Source organism: Neopelma chrysocephalum, unplaced genomic scaffold, assembly GCF_003984885.1.
Source record: "Neopelma chrysocephalum unplaced genomic scaffold, ASM398488v2 Primary Assembly neopelma1_105, whole genome shotgun sequence".
Taxonomy (NCBI): Eukaryota; Metazoa; Chordata; class Aves; order Passeriformes; family Pipridae; genus Neopelma; species Neopelma chrysocephalum.
The window spans coordinates 1,935,423-1,959,085 of record NW_020897769.1 but is presented as its reverse complement, the minus strand read 5'-3'; the positions used below and the strand labels follow the sequence as shown (position 1 = coordinate 1,959,085).

Below are 23,663 nucleotides of genomic sequence, written 5' to 3'. Positions count from 1 at the left end.
TTCGTGTATTTTGGTCACTTTATTAAATGAGATATTAAATAGTTTAAGTTTCAACTACTAAAACAGCACTTTGAATGGTGAAAACACAGATAGTATATTGTCATACTTGAATGCTTCTTCTCTTTAAAAACACATTTCCAGTCCTTATATATATTACAAAACAGCCTTATAGGAAGAGGGGACACCTTGTCTATAGTACTTAAGATATTTAATACAGAACTGAAAAGCCATCTAATAGAAACAAAGGCAAGTCTTCACAGCTGTATGATTTCAGCAGCCAAAGCTGGTTGATGGACTGAAACATTACTATACAACTGGGACAAAACATATACAATATCACGATACTAAGCAAAAACGCTTTACATCCAAAGGAATAAACAGGTTACAAAATGTGGATAATTTAGCAGGCAAAACTGTATTACAAGCAACATTTTTATTCATCATCTTAAGCCATTTTATCTAGTTAAAACATCTAAAACAAATATAAAAATGAGCCTTTTATTATCTTACTGATGTATGTTCTGTCTTTAAGTACTGGTTAAAGCCTGATGTTATACTCAAAGCACATTGTTATGCAGCTAAAATGTCGAGTGAGAAACACGTACGCAAAGTGGTCCAGGTTTAATTCCAATGCTTATCTCAGATTCCTTCTTATGCATTAGTCTTCTGTTATCCATGGGTTTGTCCAGAATGAAATAAAATGTGCCTTTCAATGTTGCCTAAAACTTCCACATTTAAGTCTTTGAGTTACTGTAAAACTCCATTCAACAGTCCCAGGTTTGGTAGAAAGTACTTCTCTTATTCACGTAGGAAAATCGGTGAGAGTTGCCCAGAGTTCATTTGCCTTCAAATGTTTGTCTCAAAGTCTCACAGTTTGTTTCTTCTAGTGCAGACACGTCTCTTTTTCCTCCCTCCCCCCAAATCAGAGTTAATTGTAGACCTGGCAAAGCACTAGAACACACTGAGGGGTTTTTGTATTATCTTGTAATCAAAGAGTCCAAGACAGCAACTTGTCAGCTGGGTTTGCACCAGACCAACCAACCTCTGTCCACCTCACACACCAAGTGTCAACCACAAACAGAAACATGGGGTAAGATCTGCATACTGAGATGCAAAACCCACTTGTCCATTCAGGGCAAGAACTCAAACTCCTGCAAGAAACTTTCCAGAAACCAAAACAAGTTTAGTTCACGGCAGTAAGTCAGAAGAGTCCAGCACTACCTGGAGCCAACGTCTCCAGAGTCCTCTGTCATCCACACACCATCGCTCCAACGTTCCTGCCACTGACTTCTACCCCCAGATTATAAACTTTTGTTTTGGGGGGGTTAAGAATCAACCAAACTCTAGTCAAAGAAAAGCTCTATTTGTATTTAATGAGATCTTCACAAGCACAACAAGTGGGGGTAAAGAGAGTGTTAATGATATAGAAGAAACCAGAAATTTACCTCTGGCCTACATTAAACTCCCCCCCACGAAAGAGAACAAAAAAACCCAAGCTCCTTGTGTCCAAACTCGTGTTTTCACACAATGAAGGGGTGGGGAGGAGTGCATAACCAAAACTCTGCTAATAAAATCATTTCACGGTTCTGGCAGCTCTGGAAGTTGCTACAGCACTTTCTCTATTGATTTCCAGTGGGCAATGGTTGTGCCACATGAAAGGTGTTTCTCTGACAGGGTTTGACCCTGGTCACCATCACTATTTGAACCCCCCAACACCAGGAATCGAAGGTTGTTGGCCCGTCTCCCATTGCCGGCAATGGGGAGAGACAGCAGCACCAGCACCAAGGAGTTACCAGAAATGTGCTTTGTGTGGGACTCTGCATCAAGGACATTAGTGTGTGAAGGAAAAACATCTCCCACTCTGAGATCATCAGCTGCTATTCCATCACATGGAACTGAAAATAAGAAATGGCAGAAGACCAGGGAAGGCCAGCCCTTCCCCAGCCGTGGTTAAGGCTGGATGCACAGTGTCTCTGTGACTCAGAAGGTTCAGAGCAGTAGTATTTACGAATATTGCACTCAATTCTGTTTCAGAGAGTATTTTCAGTTCCTGTTTCATTCAGCACAGATGATCCACACAAGTTCAGACCTCGGTCAGAAGGAAACTGGACTATTTCTGTTATAACGTTCCCACTAATAGAAAGAAAGGGGTAAGCAGAAAAGTATTCCATAATTTGAGGAATCAACTCTAATCAAGAACTCAGCTGTTTACAATTCACATATGTCAGACTGAACATACAGACCTGCAGTCCTTCCTAAGCTTCCCAAAGCTCTGCAGCCATGAAAAGCAATCGTAGGAGTTTAGACAGGAAACCTGTGGAGATGCTACTGTAACGGGAGGACTTGTTTTCACTGAAAACAACTTGTTATCTCCTGTACTCAACATATGTAAGAAGATTCTAGGCAACATCACTGACAACAGGGAAAACATCATGTCCAATTTAAACAAAGCTGAAACACTAATATGGAACATGGCATTTAAGGGGAGCAACCAAACAATTCTTTTTAATTTTATTTTTTTTTACAGTTGAGTTCTGTTAGGCCATTGATTCCTAAAAAAATAAAAGTTCTTTCTCTGATTTTAACAATCCTTTAGGCTTTTAGTGCAAAATCACATTGATTTCCCTTGGGAAGGCCCTGGATTTTTGCCTCTCATTGGGGGTGGTGCTCGTTGTAAGGGTGGTGGCTGCATCCCACCAGACATTGACTGATACATTCCTCTCACATCTATCCCTTGGTAGCTGGAAGGATTCATGATTAAATTTGGAGGCTTTGGCATCATGAGGTGGCCCATGGCTGCTTGCTGGTAAGACATCTGCTGCTGCTGCTGCTGGTTGTACTGGTGCTGGAGCCGCCTGTTCATCAGGATCCTCTGGACACAACCGATTAACTGCGGAGGGAAAGCAGAGCTGGGTGAGTGCACGGCCCTCTCAGTGCTCCAAGTATCAGGTTCAGAGTTAAAAATCAATTTGTTAGGGACAGCACGGCTGGGGGAAAAAGCCCCATTGTTATCACCATCCCTAATGTGATGGCATTCACAAGCCCATTACTGGAGAAACCATTTAGTAACACCATTTAGGGCTCAGTTCTCCCATGACTTGGCTATTGTATTGCAGGCAGCATTTAGGTGAGTTGCCATGGCAACATGCACTACACTGTGAAATTATTCCCAGGTATAAGTTACAACATCATTTGTCAGGTACCATTTATCTTCCCTTTGAAAGTCCCACATGTGGACTGTCAGTGTTTGCCTGAGAGAAAACTCTTCCCACTGACATCATCTGGGCCACTTTCAGATTTTGCAAAGAAATTTTAAGCTAAAACAACATTACCAACACTTTCTAAGATGTATTTTGTAAGTGGCTGTCTGAGCTCTGGGAATCAGATTTCTCTTTAAACTTCGTGACCTTCCAGCAAACCAACTTCAACTCAAAAACCTGGCGAGTATTTTTTTTAAATGGACACGGAGTCTCCCTCGCTGAGGCAGAGCAATGCAGCCCAGCACACCCCTGACCCACTGCAACATGTGCTGTGAGGGATGTTTCTGTACCCAAACACACACTGGCACTTGGTGAATGAGCACACACAATGTCCCAGGTCAAATGTGGACAGTGGACACACAAATATAACACATTTTACCATCTGCTGTTTCCCAAGGACGTCGTTGTAAATGGCTTCTCGGCGCTTGACATCCAGCTCCTGGCTCGCCTGCCTGTTCAGTGCCAGGGCCTGCACTTGGCTCTCTGTGAGGGTTACGTTTTCTTTCCACTGAAAGGCAAAAAAAACCTTCCTGGCACTGGTCGTTTGAACAAAAGCCTGATGGTGACTGAAGCCTTGCATCATGTTCAGAGTTGCACCAAGAGTCAAACAAGCCCAACTTCCAGTCAATGCAAAATTGTACTTCACCAGGATCAGAACTATGAGTTATTAGTTCTAACTGCTAATTACTGGGAGCAAGTGAGAAATGTGGCAGTCCCCAAGATAAAATAAATACTTGCCCATAATTGTTATTTATAGAAAAACAGTGTTCTCAGAATGGATCTAAACTGTTAGTCCTCTAAGGCTCTCTGTCACCCAAACACCACTTTATCCCTGCAAGCTGCAGGGATAAAGGCCAATACAAACTGGAAATAATATTCATTAATAATGCAATTAATTAGCTGAATGACCACACGCAGTAGCAACATCTTTGTCTGATAACATTTAACATTTTCCACTCCTGATCTAAAGCCAGGATTATCTATTCCACTCACTATGGTTGAAATGATGTCTTCAAGGGGCTGAATTCTTGCTGCAGCTACACTGTTGGTTGCTTCCACAACCTTCTCTCTTCCTTGATTAATAAGGTCCTGAGAAAACACCAGAAATTCAACTGTAAAGCACAGATACAAATAACACATTTCTCTGCCAACATTTTACAAGTTCTTCATCTTTGTCCTTACATACCTAGACTTCAATTACTTTTTTCTTTCAATTTGCACAAGTCAATGAGTCTAAGCCTCCACAGGACTGACCTCCAGCACAGAGCAGCTGCACAGCAAGGATAAATCGAGCAGTTTGTAGACAGGATTCATAAAACTCTCTTTTTGTACCCCCATGTTTTCAGAGCAGCACAGGAGTGCCACACTGTTCCCCAGGGGAATTGCCTATGGTACAGACTTGAGGATGTTACAGTTTCAAATGTGTTAATTACTGTCTGCAAAGAACGCAGGGGATCTTCCACAATCCTGCCATAGTCCCCAGGTCTATATGCAAGTTAGACTTCACAAAAAAATTAAAAATTGGATACAATTACATAAAGGTGGAGATATTATCCCTAATTTGTGACAGAAAACCCCTGCATGCCCACAGCAACACAGACACGTTGTGCTACTTACCTCCAGCTGTTGGTTACTCATGGCTGACAGAGCCCCCAAATTGTAGGGAATATATGTCTGAGAGTTGAAATTCGTGGGAATCATATTGGTCCCAGTTGGCATGTTGAAACGCATAGTGATGCCCTTGAAAACATGGAATGCACTTACAATTTAACAACTCTGCTAATTCATGGCCTTCTGCAACAACCACACAGAGACAAAGCAGTGCCGGCTGCTGGAACACACCCAAAACAATGGACACAGAACCCCAACCCAACACACCATGGCCTGGAAAGAGGGGTGAGAGATGGAGAACATCACTGGGGGGACCCCAACCACAACACGAATTCCAGATCTAATGTTGTACCCTACTGTAATTTTGCTGCTTTCTGTCGTATTATGCTCACTGTTAAATATTGTTCTAGATGTTATTAGAGTGTGGATACTACACAGACCTCCTTGCAGGGACACCCTCAAATGGTAAAAGAGCTATTACACAGGACACCAGTTGAGTTTTATTATAAAATAGAAAAAATATATGTGTGCAAATGTTAATTTCATTTAAAAGTTATTGAGAAAACACACAGAAAGGACCAGCATCAAAAGAGCAAAAAAGACATGTTATCTGCTTTTTTTGTATGTCAAAGTTTGCTTTTTATATTCATTTTTTGGTCTTTGAGAAAATTTTATTCCCCCAAGACAACTGAAAAGGTAACTGATACTCTAAGCCTGGACAGGTTATTTTCAGAGACATAAACCTGATTAGACAGCTTTACCTTCTTCTCTGCTTCATATTCTGCCCAGGCTGCCTTCCTTTCTTCTTCAGTGAGTTCCTCCTCCTCCTTATGGTCCAGGAGTGAATCATGTTCATGATATCCAACTATATACTCTTTGTTGATCTGAAGCAACTCTGCCAGGATTGTGTCCTGTTCACAGGAGGAGATAAAATGAAGAGTCACTCAGCAGCTCTGCTGTATTTACTCCCTGTCACACACAGCAGCTCAGAGCGCTGCACAGCACAACAAAACTCAAAAATCATTTAAAAGTACAATTTTCCTCAGAGGACAGGGAATGGATTAACAATCTGTTGCAAAGATGACAATCCAATCACTTCATGAACCACAGGAATGCACTCAGATTCCACAACACTAAATGCACTTTAAGAACCCAAAAAGAATGGAACGTGCTCAATGATCTTTCCTTCGCTTGGGCTGGACACCTAAGAGAACAATCAATAATCTGCATTTATTATACATAAAGAGCATCTATGTAGGCTTTAAAACACTGAGCAGTACTTTGGGTCTATCAACTGTCTATCAGCATTCAAAAGAAAAGGTTGCTCTCTTAAAACTGTTCAGATACATGTTGACATAAATAGTTCCCCACCCTTCTGGACTAAGAAAGGTCAAAGCACTGCTGTGAACCAGATTAGATCAGCAGGTTGCACTTTAGACCTTCATATTCCACAATATCCCTAATGCTTAATTGTTTTTATATATAAAATATATAAATCACATAATGGTTTGGGTTGGAAGGGACCTTAAAGACCATGTAATTCCAACCCCCTGTCATGGGCAGGGACACCTTCCACTAGACCAGGTTCTGTATGTGTGTATACACACACACACATACACACACACATATATATATATATGAAATCTCCAGTATAGCTTAGCATTCAGTCTAAGATTTCTAATACTACAAATTATATAAGTCCTATTAATGTTTTTTTGAAATGCAGAGTTACCAGCATGTTGAATATTTCCTAGATAAAGCAAAACCAAACTGGCTGCCAACCAAAATATTAAGCTGCCACTGCCCTTGTCTGGACTGCAGATGCCACATTATGACAGATGAACACCTCAGTTAAGAAGTGATATAAAATCAGACATGGAAAGTAAGTGTGGAAATCTGGCATTTCAAGGCAGGCAGTAATGGGTTTGCAATCCTCATTCTCACTGAGGCAACATCTCCAGTTTTTCACAGATGATGACTCCTTGTCTGAATAAAGGTAACGCTGCAAAGGATGAAGAAAAACATGCTCTGCAGGACTATGAAAAACTGCTCCTGCTGCACCACAGGAGTTCCCTTTTGGAAATCATTATTCAACATGGGTTTTTTACATGCACTTGTATCACTGATGAGCTTGATGAGCTCCAATATGCCTCAGCATTCAGTCTAAAATTCCTTATATAAAAACGTCATTGAACTTCTGGACCACTCCTGAAAGGCATCACAGTGAGCACACTTTGTGCAGTAGTCATATGGGTACCTACAGTCCCCCTCCACACCACGACCTCATTCTGCCAGCCCTTTGAACAAGCAGGAAACCAACCAATCCTACCCTGACACTTTAAAATCTCCATGGAACAATGACTGGAAAGAATGGCCTGTGCCCACAAACAAACTGATTTTTGCAACCACTCTGGGAACCGTGTGTGGAAGTCCTGACCAGAGGTTCTGTCACAGCAGCTGCAGAAAGTTGTTTGTCTCTGTGTGTTTTAAAACTTAGTTCTGTGTTAACCAATTATGTAAAAGCTGGTCCTTGTTTCATCCTTGAACTATTTGGTCTCCCTGAATTTGAATCATTGTTTTCATTGCCAGCTCCTCAACAAAACATTCCACGTGGTACCTGCACAACCAATGGGCACAAGGAACAAAGGATGGGATTTTGGGGTGCTGAGAGAGAAGGCAGAGAGAGACAAGGGATGCCATAATGGGACTGATGAAAATGCCCCAGGGCAGTGGGGGAAGAAGCCAAGACATCCCCAGAGGAGTGGACACAGTTCCCGTGCTCCCAACGGAGCTGAATCCGAGTGTGGAGGCTCCTGGACGTGCATTAACTGCCATGGGAACACACCACACTGCAATATAATCCACCCCCACTTGGCCAGCACAGGCTTCAAAATGTGCTTTAAATTACATCCAACTGTGTGTTTGCTTTTCTTTGTCTAAACTTTATTTTGCATTAACTTTAATGATGGAGCTTGAAAACTGGGATATGGACTAAACTACCTTTTGGGTTAATTTTACTATGAAAAAAATAATAAATCCACCTTACATATGAAAAATCATCAGAATAATTATTTCTTTTAATTTGTTTAGCTTGTTGATAATGATTATCAGTTGGTTTAAAAGCTTTAGGATGAAGGAAAAAATGAAGAGAGACTTTAAAAAGTTTTTGAATTTAAAAAAAAAAAGGGTTATCTTTTATAAATCCTGATAGAAACTAAATGCTATGGAGAGAGTAATGTATTAGAAAAGAAATCTTCCACGAAGGAATGTGAGTTATGTTGTAATTCATAAAAATGTTTTTCTCAACCAATTGAACATTTAATACTGAAGTTAAAAATAAAAAAATAAGCAGCAAGTTCTTCCGATTCTGAGATCAAAATTCATTGAAGTTGTCCCCTCATATGGAACTACAGTCAAACACATGCTCTGGCTATGTCCTGAGGTAGTATAAAATAATGATATGCTATATCCAACTGAATCCCAACCATGATTTTAATCTGCTTTTCCAATCTGTATTACATGACCTCAACTGAGCCAAGTTTTCATTTCACATAAATATAAATGTGAGTGACTCTAATCCACTGAAGAGGCTCATGTGGGGAAGAATAAGCCCAGGGCAGAGGGTGCAACAGTTCCAGCTCCCAAGGACACAGAGGGCCCCCCAGTATTGTCTCTGTCCACCTCCACCTCATCTCCACTGCTCTGAAACACGCGTCCCACTGGCCCAGGTAAATCCCAGGATCACACCCTGATCCCTGGGGATTTGTGTCAGCCCCATCCAGCCCAGCACACAAAGCCCCCAGAGCAGAGTGTTCGAGTCTGGGAGAACCTACTTGACAAAAACCCCAAGCCAGCAGCTCAGTCATAAATCTCACTGATTTAAGAAAAGGCTCTGGATCCACTGCTAAATTCACAGCAAAGCAAAACGTGGCTCAACCATAATACACTCAACAGAATTTTCTCACTTTACCCCATCCTCTCCTTTTGAATTGCTGCTACTCTACAACAATAACAACAAAAGTTGCTTTTTCAAGCTGCCTTTTCTGTGGGTTAGATAAGGAGTCACTACACTATAAAGCTCATGGCCTATACTTAATTATTTCTGTAAATTATACTGTAATTATTTCTATACCTAAATACAGCATATTTGACCAAGTGACTACTCGGTCTTGAGATACCTAGTACACCTTTTTTGGACTGAAATTCCAAATCAGTCCTTTCCAGCTGTGCAGAGACAGAGGATGAATGAAATCAAGCAGTGGAGGTTAAGACTAACTTAATAATTCATGTGAACAACATTCATAATACAAATATTCTGTTAACCCCAAGTATTTGTATATTTGAAGACACAGGAGCTGTTACAGAGGGGCAGGGGCAGAGCAATGGCCCTCTGGAGTTGGGGTTGGAGGACAACAGGCATTTTTCCCCCGAGCTCCTCATTCCCCTGGAGGTCTTGTCCAGACCACAAAAGGCAGAAAGTTGCTGCTACAATTAAAACTTCACCTGAAACTTGGATAGACTTCAACATATTGCACATTTGTCATGTGATTCCTTATATAAAATTGAAGCATTCAACATCTTCCCTCCTTAACAACACTTTGGAAGAAAACTGGTCTTGGGCTGAAATTTGGATTATTGCAAAGGCAAAATTCTCAAGTATATATTTTAAAATCAAGCAGTATTTGCTTTTTCATTCGCTGGCTTTTTACTTCTGACTTTTAAAATGATACAGAATGAATTCTCTTAACCCATTAAAAGCAAAAGAATTAAAAATCTGGTTTTTCTTACATCAAAGAAGTTGAAAAGTGTGTTAAAACTAGGAGTGACAAGAAAATTCCCAGCACTCAGCTCTGAATAACTCCTCGACACACACGAACCCTGGCTAAAGGATTTGTAAAGAACCTTCCTACTGTGGGGTACCACTGGTGTTAAGAAGGTCTCAGAGAAGAAAACCTATTGTCCCTCCAGCTTTTTCCACATTCTTGCATAGATGGTTGGAGAAAAGATGGAAAACATTTCCCCTAACTCCTATTCCAAATTCCCTCTAGAAAACATGGAACAAAGCTCTTTGTACCCATGTTCTGAGGAATCTGCTCTCTCAGTGCCTGGCTGTGTCTCCCCCTGCACACTAAAAACAGGGAAAAGCACTGCAAGTGTCCTTTTTGCTGCCTGCCTGCCCAGCAGCAGCTCCACAGCCAGAGCACTGCCCAGCACACCGGGCTTTGGAGAGGCAAAAAAGGCCCAGAGACAAAAGGAGACAATTACAGACAAAACCTGTCAGGGGCAGAACTAAAGCTCCTTTTAGCCTAAATAGCTATTTTGCTCTGCTGGTAATTAAAGAGGAACAGCTCAGGCTTTGTGACAGCTCAGTGATGGAACAGCAACACAGGTGAAGCTCCAGTGGCCTTTGTTTGCAGGGAAGAGCTGCAGGGATGGGCTTGGGTGCTGAGCCCACCATGACAAAGCACCAGAGCATCATGCAACATGATCCTAAAGAGAATTTTTGTCTCTAAATGCTGTGTGATTACTTGATGTTACAACAAAATGTTTTCATTTCAATAGACTTAAATCAACTTTAAAAAAATGCTCAGTTGTTAAATTAATTAGTCAAGATTTGTAATTATTAATCATGCATATTTGCTAAAATCACAATGAAATGAAGAATACTTAACTGAGTGAATAACCTTGCACAGCTTAGAGAATAACACCCACTGCAATATTTCCTACTGCTGATGTTTCTTTTCATTGTTTACTTGGGGTTTTAGAGAACTGGCTCAACCAAAAAAGACAGAATAGGAAATAAAACAAAACTGAACTATGATGTTACAACTAAGGCCTGAGCCACAATTCAATTAAACAGGTTGCAGGAATCAAGGAAGGAGTCACTGCAACTACTGGACCAGTTGTTCTGTGAGCAAAGCAAGAACCTCACTGTGGATAAATTGAAAATACAAGACCCCAGTGAGCTGAGCTTCACAGGGAAGACAGATGCTGCCAAAAATGAGCCAACCAGCTCAGTCCATACACTGGGAATTCCCTCCTTCCCACCAGCAGCTTCTGGAGGACCTGAGGGAACCCAGCATGGCTCTTCCTTGCTGCCAAGACTGGTCTGGGGGACAGAGAAAGGGAAGGAATATTTGGGGATTAACAGGTAGCTTCCCATATTCTCTGAGGCTATTTGGAACACAAAGTCCTTTTTTCTAGAAATAAATACAGAAATGGCTAAAATAAGATGAATGTACTTGATGATTTATAGCCTTTTCAACCAATAAATAAAAAGGGATTAGAAATCTGCACACAGCATGTACTCAGATGCACATCTTCAAAAGGATGAAATACTATTTGCTAAAACCATGAAAAAAAAACCCCAAAACTATTCCAGTGCACAGATTTACTCTGTTTACAGCCAGGGAACAGTCAAAAGCTTGTATTCAACTTGACTTACACAAGCCTTACACTGATGGAACTTAATATGCAAAACTGAAGGATAAGGTAAGTTTGGAGTTTATAAACTTTCTCTTTTACATTATACTCATCCATTAATTAATTTATTTTTATAAAAGAAAAAAAATAACCTTCAAAATATAATTATTGCACTGGCTTGATCAATGCTTCGGGTAAACAGACTCAGGTGCTTCACAGGTTTTCAACCTATTTCTAAGCTTTCAAAAATAAGTAGCAACAGCAGCAAATGGTGAAACATTAGCTATGAGTTTGTGGAGGCATAAATGCACGTGGTGAGAAAAAATTAAGAATGTATAAAAGATAAAATACTATTAATTACAACCTAAAGGAAGTTGCTTTAGGGGGAAAACTAAAGAATTTGCCAAAATCAAAATGCACAACACAGTAAAAAAGTAGAATACAATTTTCAGTTATCTACAATGTCGTGCTTCCAGTGAGAAACACTGTAATAAAGAGAGCTGAGCCAGAGGCAGCACAGTTTGTGTGCCAGGGTTTCACAGTGCCTGTGGAACAGTGAGTGACACAGGGCTCCCACTCCCCAGGTCCCCTGGCAGCTGCACCCACACTGCAGGTGCTCCATGGGCTGGGGCAGAGAATTAACAATCCAGTGATGCCTGAGCAGAACTGATTGCACTATAGTGGTCTACAGATAGTTGAGAATGGAAAACATACCATTTTTCCTAGGAAACAAATAGATTTACAAACTGGAAAAACCTCCCTCCCCACACCCAGACACTGGGGAGTGACCAGAACACAGAAATTTAACCAGTTAACAAAGGACACATTGACATGTTACTGTTCCCCAGCTGTTCACCTGTAAGAAGCAAAGAGAACTGCACAACAGCTAAATGATGAATTAATTTTTAGCAGACCACATAAACAGAGAATATAAGTTAAAGTATAAAACTGTAGCCTAATCTTAAAGTGACTTGGATAAAAAGAATAAAATAACAGAACCAGTTACTCTTTTCTCTAAAGCTCACTCCTGCCTGACCAGTGCAACTTTCCCCATCTCTCTACCATATGTCTATTAATAGCCCCTTCAAGAAGAGGTAAACAAGGAACTAAAAATCAAAAAGTGTTGGAAAGGAGAGCATGGATTAACTGGACTCTTATCTAGTCAGATCAAAAACAGACCTCGAAGTACAGTGTCACCTCACAGATTTCTTACCACAAATTGAGGTTGTGCTGGGTATCACAAGCAACCACTCCGATGTTAATTTGAATTTTGGCCTCCATAGTTTCATGCAGTAAAACTTCTATTCACTCAAATAGTGTGAAAATGTATCTTTGTTTGTTTTGACTTAAAAGTTTCATCTTTGAATTGAATATCTTTCTCTTCCACTGTCACACCGAAGGGAACTCCTTCTGCAGCTCATTATACCATCTATGATATTAATGATGTATTTGGTTGCGTTACCTGCTGTTCACCTCCCTCCAAAGTGCACAGCACTGCTCTACAGTGAACACAACACTGCTCCCAAGACGAAATACTTCATACCCTTTGTGGTAGTTTGGCCCAGGCCTTCCTTGGTGACCAGCTTGTAACCAAGGAAGTGCCCAGATTTACCCGGTATTCCCTACGATTTTTACGTTAGCTGGGGTATAAGAAGAAGGGAGGAAAGGCCTTTGCTCTTTTTCCTTCCGGCGGCTTTGGAGGTGCAGATCTCCCTGTGTTGAGTCTGTCGGGTTGGGGAGTGAGGCCTGGTGGGGCCTTGTCGACCTTGGGAGGCGGAGGCTGCCGGCAGTCGCTCCAACGGGACTCTCCATTGTCCCAAGGAGAGTAGTAAGATATTCTTTGCTAATTCTTTTAGTTGATAGACCTTGGGCTACTGATCGGGAGATATATATATATATATATTATTTTGGTTTTTTGTTCTTCCCTTCCCCTTTCCCTTTTTTTTCCCTGTGAAATTATATATATATTTCAACTGTATATAACTGTAAATATAAGTGTAAATATATTTATATACATTACTTTGTCTCTCTCTGGTTTTCAGTTCTTTTGGGTTTTTTTTCCCCCTCTTCTCCCTCGGTTTGGGGTGGGGGGGGACTCCTTGTGGTGGGGTTTGGAGACTTGGCAGGGAGCAGCACCAAACCATAACACCCTTACACAGATGCAAGTCACTGTTACAGCTCGGAATTCCCAGCGCTGGGCATCGACCTACTTTGGGCAGCATGGGGGTGTCCCTCTTCTTCTTCTTTTCCGAGTTGGGGTCGTCCAGCAGGTCGGGCTCGAAGGTGTAGAGCTCCGTGAGCTCGTTCATGGTGAAGTGACGCTCCACCTGCTGCTGGTCGACCACGCGGAAGGACAGCGACTGCTTGGTCACCTGCCGGTCGTAGATCTTGTCCTCCATGGTGCCCTGCAAACACACCCCCCCTGCCATGACACACTGCACTGCTGGGGCACAGGGACACACAGAGAAAACACAGCACTTCTCCATTCCCCTCATTGCTTCCACCAAATTCCTACAAAGAACCCAAAATCCCTTTGTTTGGGAAGAAATAAAAGAAAAATCCTGCTGGAAGCCAACGCTGTAAGAATTGTGTATGGGACAGACGTCATCTAGCTGTTGACTGGAGTAAGGAAATTATTCTTTCAATAGTGTTGTTAAGAGATCCAGTTTTGCTGCAATTCCCCAAAGTAGAATTACGACCAAAAAATGGCAATTTTCACAGCATGTACCCTATTTTGCTGCTTTGAGCAGCCTGCAAAAAGGAAAACAGATACCATATCACTGTGGTGGAGGGGAGAGAGGAAGGGAAGCAGTCAAGCCTAATTCATCACAGCTGTGTATGAAAAAAATTAGATCTTTGATGAAAAAAGGAAAATTACTTATGCTTTGAAAAAAAAAGATGATGACTGAGAAGGATGAGAACAGCACAGCCTGTTCTGAAAAGCCTAATTTAGGAAGGATATCAACAGTTCAAAAGTGCACAGAGAAAACTACAACAATAGATTGAAGCCTGAAGAGAAAACCTATTTCTGACAGTAACATGTTACAGACAGTTGGAAATAGTGTCTTGATCAAGGGTTAAGTGCTTTACTGGGAAAGGTCTTCAGGCTACTCTGTAACACCTGAAGGACTAGAACATTACACAAGATACTTCCTAACAGAAAAAATGGTCTTACACTTAAATAAAGCATAGTTCAGTGTCCATCGGAATTATTACACATCTTTAATATTTGCAGGGAGTGATGCAAGTTTTCAAGTCATGACTTGATGCCTTTTACAAAAATTTCTTTATCTCCCTCTCATTTCATTCCCGTTGGACCATCAGGGCCACCCAGGGCAGGGTCTGTAGAAGGCACCTGCACTGAGCAAGGCTATTCCTTAACCACCATCCTCCAGAGGCTCTATTCAACTCAGAGCTTTTAGTAGTGTGCAAATTAAAAAAGCTGAGCCCCTATTCTGAGTCTAGATGTGTAAATCACTTCTAGAATTCCAGAACCTGCATCATACAAAGTGTCATATGAGGTGGGCTGAAGAGGAAATAATTTCAGTTGTTATTTATTTTACCATTCCTTCCTTCAAGAGCTGCTTCAGTGGCTGTTACAGATCAGGGCTGCAAAACAACTGCTCTGTGCAGATCACTCCAGACTCCAACACGAGTGCACATACAGACAGTTTACAGATTTGATTGCAGGATGAAATATCACAAAGATATCAGCCAGAAACCCACCTGAGCCAAAAACCTGTACACGAACACGGGTTTGTTCTGCCCAAAACGATAGACCCTGAAAATACTCTGGATGTCGTAGGATGGGTTCCAAGAGGCATCAAAGATGATGACTCTGTTGGCAGCCACCAGGTTTATTCCAAGGGAACCTGCTTTAGTGGATATAATAAACAAGCGGCCTCTGGAACAGAGAAGGGTTGCAAAATTTGAGTATTTTGGAAAACAACTATTGTTGCTGTGTTACTATGGAGTTGTTCATGCACTGAAATAACTCCAAAACTTCATTAAAATAATATATTAAGCGTAAAACAGATGCAGATTTTACAAGAACAACACTTCTAGCAAAACATATATTCCCAAAAATACAGATCAAGGCCTTTTGCAAACCAACTGTTAACAAAAACTGGAGGGGAAGAAAGAACTTTTGCATTTTCAAACTCTAATAAAACTAGTCATATCAAAATAAACCACAAATTTAAACAGGCAGATGTCATGCTATTGAAACTGCTTCCTGGCCTGCAAACTTTCAGGATAACTCTAGAATGACACCATAAAATCTGCTTTTTTTTGAAGGCCACCTCTCTCAGCTTCAACTTGAAATCAGTTCTTGACAGGTACTGACAGAATAAACTCTTTAAAAGTAGTAACACTGAATTAGTTTACTTCTTAATTTAAGTTTTTTCCCCTGCACATTATAAATGACTGCAATATAACTACAGACTTTATTTTTTAAACAAAGCTGGGAAGGTGAAGCTTCTTACCTTCACTTAAGTTGTGCAAGTTTATACCTCTCTATCCAAATGTGAATTCCAAGTCCCATCTTGGATGAGCAGTGGCTGGCTGGGAGACAATTCTGGAGACAGCTAACAGAGCCACATGCTTCTGAGTGGCCCAGGGACTGCTGCCTCCTGGCCAGAGCCCACAGGGCTCTGACTTGCCCAGGTCCTTATATCCTTTTAAGTCATTGCAATAAAAATATCTTCTCTGGTTTAAATTGGTTACAACCTAAAGAACTATGAAACCAGCAAGCAAACACTGAACAAGTATTGAGCAGCACTAATAGAATTAATCTAAAAAAGTCAGGAACATATTGCTGCACATATTTTGTGCAAGTTCTGACAACACTGTGATAATTATTTGCCTACCCTTAAGGTAATTAAGCTAATACAAATAACAAAGAAATAGGTAACCAAAGAAAGAAAAGGGGGAAAATGAAGCACCTATGTCAGAAAAGGTCTCACCTCACATTAGTTTCATCATTAAATTCTTCAGCCCATTTCTTTCTTGACTGAGCTGTAGTTGAGCCATCCAAGCGATAGTAATCGATGTTCCTGAACCATTTTCCCTCTCCTGTAAATGTAACAGTCAAATTATTAAAATGCTGTAAGTACCCAAACTAGTAACACTGGATACACACAACTCTCCAAGTAGTAAGGAACAAATACAGAACATAAAATACACTAATATGGCAATGGGAGAAGACTATTATTGGTATTCAAGATTGAGAATGTTTTTTGCAGGATACAGGTGCTTGTCATGGGCCTTCTGTAGTAGAGCCTGCATAACTAAATATAAAATATGTATCATGACAGGAGATAACAGTCATTCATTTGTGATGACAACCATCATCCACGAGCCTGCAACAGCTTGTACAAACCCTACACAGGTTTTGTCTAAAATTATTCAAAACCAGAATAAAATAAATGCCAATATCCTTTTACCTCATAAAAAGTATCCAGTATCTATCCCTACCCATTTCTTCTTGAGATTTTGTTGTTGTTTTACAGAAAGATTGATTCCTATTCAATGAAACTCCTCAAAGCAGTTTTATACAGATTGGAATGTGAAGATAGAAATTTTTAAAAAATGTTCTGAGCTTAAATTTAAATTGAAGTATTTGAAAAACACCTGAGCTTTTTCGGGGGTCATTCCTCTTGTTTTTCACTATTCTACTTATATATATATACATTTGCAGGGATATGCCTTGGCTTAACTTGGAGTCAAAGTTAATTTTAAAAAGTAGTTACATGTAGCTGCAGTTAAATCTAATCTTTAGGCATTACAGCACTAATTGTACTTTCCAACTGATCTGTGGAGCTCCATGTTACAGCACGAGTGTAAGTCAGTCTCTCCCACACAACCAGCATTTGTAAGGAAATGCTCCAAAGGAGACTTCAAAAGTCAAGCTCTAATAATTTTGGGATCAAAACTCGGAAAAATCTTTGAGTTTAATTACCTTGGGAGTTACAGCAACTTCTTGCCAGACTGGGGGAAAAAGCTACAGCTGATAGATCTTCTTCTCTCCCCAGTTCACAAGTAACCTTTCATTTTCTCTGGCCATCAAGGTGTGTGTACACAAAACTAATAGCACTGAGCCATCAATTATGAAGAAAACAGCATTTTTGAAGACAGCATTGCTCAATTCAATCAATTATGAGAAACAGATTGCTGTGTCAGGAAGTGAATCTTGCCACGATACATAATCTAATTGCTTACCAGAAGAACTACCACACATGAAAAAACCCCACTCCTTAAAACATTTTCTCCGACTAGAGGCACAAACTCCCCCCAAACCAGACAGCTTGTAACATCTGAAATGGCAAAAGCTCAGAAAAGGAAGCAACAGCCAGAAACAATAAATCTGTGAGAGGGAGATGTGGAGATCTCCAGCTGACTGTGTGTCTGTCACTGAGCCACCTTCCTCTTATTTCTAAGTGCAAACACATGGAACACTTGCACAGGACGTTGGAAAGGGATGGCAGAGTTGAAGGAATCCTGCACTGCACATGGACTGGGAACTGAAACTCCACACAAGGATCAACTGCATCATCAGGAGCTCTGGGAGCACCTCAGAGTAAATAGGACAAACATCCTAAGCAGAGGACGAGTGAGACATTCCTTGGCATTTGAGCATCACCAGGATAATAATTAACTCAATATTTGCTCCCTTATGAAATCCATAAGCCAATCTACTGCCCGACATATAAATTCATATTTTGCATGTTTTACACACTGGTTTAAAGTACCCTAATTCTTTCATCAGCTCTCCCTTAGAAGGAAGGATCAGAACCTGCCACAGATCAGAACGTAACATCACTTCTATAAAGGATTTAACAAAATGCCTTCTCTCCTCTCAGATGATGAACATTTAAGCTGCTTAGGCTGTAACAAGCATGGATGATACAGAATGAAATCAGAAGCAAGAGTCCATAATGGGATAGCAGAGACCACCTGCAGGGGAGACCAATAATCCTGCCAACTCCAGGAACAGTCCAGAGCATGCAATACTTATTGCAAATCCACTCCCTGTGGACTGAAGAGAGACTGGTAAAAGAGTCATGAGCTTTGCAGTTGTTCAAGGAGACACTCACCTTTATAGATAGGAGGCTTATCTCTGTCAGTTTTCTCCCTGTTAGCCAGCTCCAGGAAATCTTCTATCAAATCCAGAGATATCAGGGACTGGCTGAACACTAGGCTGGAAACAGAAACAGGAGAACACAAAATTCATCTCTGAAGTTATTTTATTTATTTTACTGCTTGGTTTTTCTTCCCTCCTCCCTTTGAGACAAACAGACCTTCTAGGCACAGGTGAAGACTTTGGTGGAATTTTGGGCATGTGTGGGAAAAATCCCTCACAAAAAGGCATGCAGCCTTTGCACATCTGCTTCAGAAAACAGCTACAGCATAACCAAGAGTGAATTCAGAACACTGTCAGACTACATATTTATAAGGTCATTAGTAATATGCCTAGACCTGACTTACACTTTGTCTCCAAGCTCCTCTGCCATTCGAAGGATTTCAAAGAGAAGCACCATTTTCCCAGAATGTTCCAACACTTCGGCATCTGCATCAGTGACAAAATCTTTGTACCAATCTGGTGCTGGGCTGCCAGGATTGGAAGAGGATGTAGCTTTGCCTAAAAAAAAAAAAAACAAAACAAACCAAAATTAAAGATAAGAACACAGTCTCCATTTAAATGCTTTGAAATGTCTGAACAGACTTGTTTCCTCATTATTAGATGTAAATATTATGAAAAGAGTTAAAGAGACAAAAAACCCCCAGCATTTGCACTATTAGCAATTACAAGGCTGCACGAGAGGTAAACTTTTAAGAGATCTAGAGACAGAATAATGTAATTAACACATTTAATCTCTGTGTGTTTTCCATACACACGCTCCTCCCTTACACATTTACAATATGTTTGTCATTAGTCTGGAGACCAAAAAACCCCAGAGTTCTCATCTTAACTGTCCCCAAAAAATTCAATTACTTAGGAAAAATCACTAGACACACATGAAATGACAGAATCGGAAAATTACCTCTATAATTCCAGATACAAGACAAAATCTAGATTATGAAACAAAAATCAAAAAATGAAACGTGCAGCTTTAAGAAGTTTGAATAATAATCTTTAAAAAGAGCTTGTATTCCTGCTGCATCATATCATCCAATTCAAATTCCAGGTGCAACAAATCATGACATGTATATTTCTTAATCTTTCCATTAACCTTTTAGCAATATGTTAAAAGAAGATGAAAAGCAGCATAGCTCCTCAGTTAACTTTATATCCTTTTGTATTTCTGAATTTTAAAAAAAAAAATCATTGTGCAGCTTCCCTGCCTCAAGACCCCTCAGTTCTAAATCGATGCCCCTTGTTTTTCCAGGATGAGTGCACCATTAGGAGGAGCAGGAGCTGTAAGGATGGAATTAAGGAATTTGCCATTCTGCAACACAGCAGAATTCCTGACAGTCCTCTTCAACTGCCTTTTTCAAAATGAAGCTGCCTCACATTTTATTCATTCTGTATCATACTCACCTTCATCTGACTTTGTCGATGACGGGTTGTTTGAAAGATCTTCTGCATTTCCTTCTCCACCTCCACGAGATCTTGAATTCCAGACTTTAATGACTTCAACATCATTATCACTGCCACTTCCACTTGAGCTAGACTCTTTCTTCACCTTTTTCCCCTTGGATTTTTTTTTCCTAAAAAGGCAACATTACACACCCCATTTTTTTTTAAATCCCACTGCTAGAGAACATATTCTGACAGATACATAAAATGCAAAATAAACATTCACTTTTATAGGAATCACTTCAGCTCTATCAGGAAAATAAATCCAACAAACAAAATAAAAGCTCAATTACTTTGCATAATCATCAGAACTTAAGCTCATTGAAGTTTCTTCCGAATCTGAAGCTATGAAGTCATCCATGCTGTCTTCATCAAAATAGCCCTCAAAAGAGAAAAAAAACCAGAAATTATTACATATATTCATCCAGAAGCTTTTACTAAAACTTTAGCCATCTGCTTAGCCTTCATTTAAACAATGGTAAGTTCTACAAAGGTTGGCCTTGAGAAATATTTTAAGAATGACAACATACCCTGAAAGAAAAATATGACAAAACCAGCAGCGAAGATACCCCACACCAACAAAGATTTCCATTAATTTGACAAAACCTTACCTATAGTTTGGCAAAGCTTATTTGGAAAGTTCCCAATAGAGAGTATTTTGATATATCTAATTTACCTTATTTTCTTTGCTAATATAGTCCAGCTGCAAACACCAAGGGTGAGTCCAGATTCTGCTCAACATCTGGAAATCCTGGAATAGTTTAGCTCCAGCTTTGCCTCTTCCACCTTCATTGCCACCACCTACACCTGACAATAAAGTTCAGGTTTTAGAGTGGAACCTTGAAGTGAGTTTGCCACATTCTGTTCCCCCTTTGAACAACCCGCCAGTGCAGCACTGAGTGTTCTTTCCAGATGCACATCATCTTGTAACATCTCTTGTAAAAGAGCTCAAATTACTCAGTCACGGGCAATTTTTTTTCCTAGTTAAAGTTGTCAAAATTAGATTTTCCCCTTTCTCTAAATAATGAGAAACATGATTACATTTTTACATAAAAGCACATTTCTTCCCAGTACAGGAATGACTCTAAATCCTCTTAAAAAGACATTCATGTCTATTTGGGGTTGTAAAAGCAGCCCAAGGTGGAAAACACAAAATAACACTGGCATTTAGGTTTCAATGAATTTGGGTTTTTATCTATTTTTATCTACCTTTATTTAATGCCTTGTAATGCTGCAGTATTCTGCTACAATAGAAACCCTAAAAGAACCCAGCCTATTTGTTCATTATCAAAGCACAGACTAGTGCAAAGTAGTAACAATGTTCAGAGTTAAATTTCTTTTTCATTAAGCACCATGTTAGGTTTCTGAAAGAGATTGTTTTTCATATTTATTATGTGGATAATTTAAGGCATGTAGACCTGCAAGAAAATAGTGTTTACTGCATCGCAGTTATCAAATGTCTGCAAAAAAACAAGCACAAAACTTATTTGGTGCATTTGCTCAATGCATAAGATAATCCCTCTAAACATCTACAAAGTGTTTTAAGAAAGCAGGTTCTCGCTAGGTTTAGTCACACAACGTGGAGTATCTTCCCATTTGTGCTTTGGGAAATGGAACTGTAAGGATCACAGAAATCCTTAGACTTGACTTCCCTCATCATCAGTTTCACTAAGGAATTTGCCATTAGCAAGTTTCAATTTAACAAGTTCTATAGACTTTTAAAACTCTTTATAACTTAACTAAATAGAGGCAACAGAAAACAGAACTGCTCATTGACAGGAGGCTGAACATGAGCCAGAGTGTGCCCAGGTGGCCAAGAGGGCCAATGGATCCTGGCCTGGATCAGGAAGAGTGTGGCAACAGGAGCAGGGAAGTGATTCTTCCCCTGGACTCAGTGCTGGTGAGGCCACCCCTGCAGTGCTGTGTCCAGTTCTGGGCCCTCAGCTCAGGAAGGACATGGAGGGGCTGGAGCAGGTGCAGAGAAGAGCAACGAGGCTGGGGAAGGGACTGGAGCACAAGTGCTGTGAGGAGAGGCTGAGGGAGCTGGGGCTGTTCAGCCTGGAGAAGAGGAGGCTCAGGGGAGACCTCCTCACTCTCTACAACTCCCTGACAGGAGGGGGGAGCCAGGGGGGGGTTGGTCTCTTTTCCCAGGCAACTCTCAGCAAGACAAGAGGGCTCAGGGTCTTCAGCTGTGCCAGGGGAGGTTTAGGTTGGATATCAGGAAGAAATTCTTTCCAGAGAGGGTGATCAGCCATTGGAATGGGCTGCCCAGGGAGGGGGTGGATTCTCTATCCCAGGGGGTTTTTAAGATGAGATTGGATGTGGCATCAGTGCCATGGGTTGGGAACCATGGTGGGGTTGGATCAAGGGTTGGACACGATGATCTCAGAAGTCTTTTCCAACCTGGCTGATTCTATGATTCTAGGAAGCTGGCAGTTCACCTAGGAGATCAGAAACTGCATTCTCCAGAATCTAAAGGTGTTAAGACAACACAGTGAATTCCATACTGCTATGAATCACAGACCAATTTGAGATACAATTCATTTTTCTAGTAATTAAACTTGGGAGAATAACGAAAAGTATAGTTAAAAAAATCCTCAGCAACAGACAGGCATTTTAAGACAGGTAGTTTAACAAGTGTAAAAAAAATATAATGAACTGGCCCAGCAGACTATGTAGGACATTTTGTAACTGCTGCAGAAAGGGAATACCTGCTTCATGCTTTACAAAACATCCTACTAGCAGTGCCTTAAACATTCTTGACTATGAAATTCATTAAGTGAATTGCTTCAGAAGCCAAGAGCTGCAGCTGAGGGCCGTGGCTGTGTGAAGCACAGAGGTACAGAAAACCTGCCCAGGCATTCCTGGAGATGACCATTCCCACAGTGTGTGTGGGATGCGTCACTGAGACGTTGATACCCCAATACCTTGATATACTAAAATTACAAGCTACAGTGGCTCAGCTCTAATGCAGTGAACAGCACACCAGCCCACAGTAACACGTTTTAGGGTTGTGTTTTTTCCCTTATACACCTTTCCAATGAAACAAATTTACGTTTTTGGGGGGGAAGATGCAAATTTCCAAGACAGGCCAGTCAAGATCTCACTGAAAGCTGATGAAGAGCACACATTGTGAAACCTAGACTTATGGGTTTTGAGAGGAAAAGAAGAGACAGTTCCACAAAAGAGCCAATATTTGACAAATAACAGCTTCAGCTGGCATAAAGGCAGAAGGGAACTACAGGACTTGGCTGTGCTTACACCAGGACAGCTCAATTCAGTATTCTCTCCCTCCAGTCTTACAGTCAATACCTTCTTCTTACTCTTGGAAGAGTAAGACACAAAATCAATTACATTTTATATTTAGAAAAGGAAGAAATATCTATGAACCAAAACCTGAAGGTGGACTGCTGTCAAGAGATACAAATATTATTATTCTTTCTCAAAAAGCCCAGATGTTTTGCTACAATTCAAGTGTCAAGAGCTAAAGTAAATCTTACAGGAAGCAGAAAAATACATCCACAGAGCCAACAACACATCTAAAAACCCCAACCTACCAACTGTGGCAAAATGCACCTTATTAAATGACCCTCAGTCTTGTGACCAGAGAGAAGTGTAGGCACATACCTGTGAGATGATCCAAGTAGTACTGGTACAGTTTGCACTGAATAGGAGTCATCCGAACCTCCAGAACATACTCATATTTCGGAGGGAGGAATTTTGTTAATGCTGTGTAATCTTTCCTCTGCAATTTCACAAACAGGGCTTTAGTCACATAAACAAGAAAACGA

The 23,663-nt window shown here is 40.6% G+C and overlaps 1 protein-coding gene across 3 annotated transcripts in view; it reads right to left on the bottom strand.

The window, feature by feature from the left end:
- The window catches only part of ATRX (ATRX, chromatin remodeler), an 84,037-nt gene continuing 60,374 nt past the window's right edge, over nt 1-23,663 (bottom strand). For all 3 annotated transcript variants that reach the window (XM_027696212.1, XM_027696213.1, XM_027696214.1), the window contains 14 exons: nt 23,500-23,617; nt 20,549-20,679; nt 20,166-20,254; nt 19,834-20,003; nt 18,780-18,933; nt 18,389-18,492; nt 16,259-16,367; nt 15,021-15,198; nt 13,505-13,699; nt 5,633-5,782; nt 4,878-5,000; nt 4,254-4,349; nt 3,640-3,768; nt 1-2,890 (listed from right to left, as the gene is read on the bottom strand). In XM_027696212.1, coding sequence (XP_027552013.1) covers nt 2,612-2,890; nt 3,640-3,768; nt 4,254-4,349; nt 4,878-5,000; nt 5,633-5,782; nt 13,505-13,699; nt 15,021-15,198; nt 16,259-16,367; nt 18,389-18,492; nt 18,780-18,933; nt 19,834-20,003; nt 20,166-20,254; nt 20,549-20,679; nt 23,500-23,617 — 2,025 coding nt within the window. In that variant the 3' untranslated portion in view covers nt 1-2,611. The remainder of the gene's footprint in view (nt 2,891-3,639; nt 3,769-4,253; nt 4,350-4,877; nt 5,001-5,632; nt 5,783-13,504; nt 13,700-15,020; nt 15,199-16,258; nt 16,368-18,388; nt 18,493-18,779; nt 18,934-19,833; nt 20,004-20,165; nt 20,255-20,548; nt 20,680-23,499; nt 23,618-23,663) is intronic.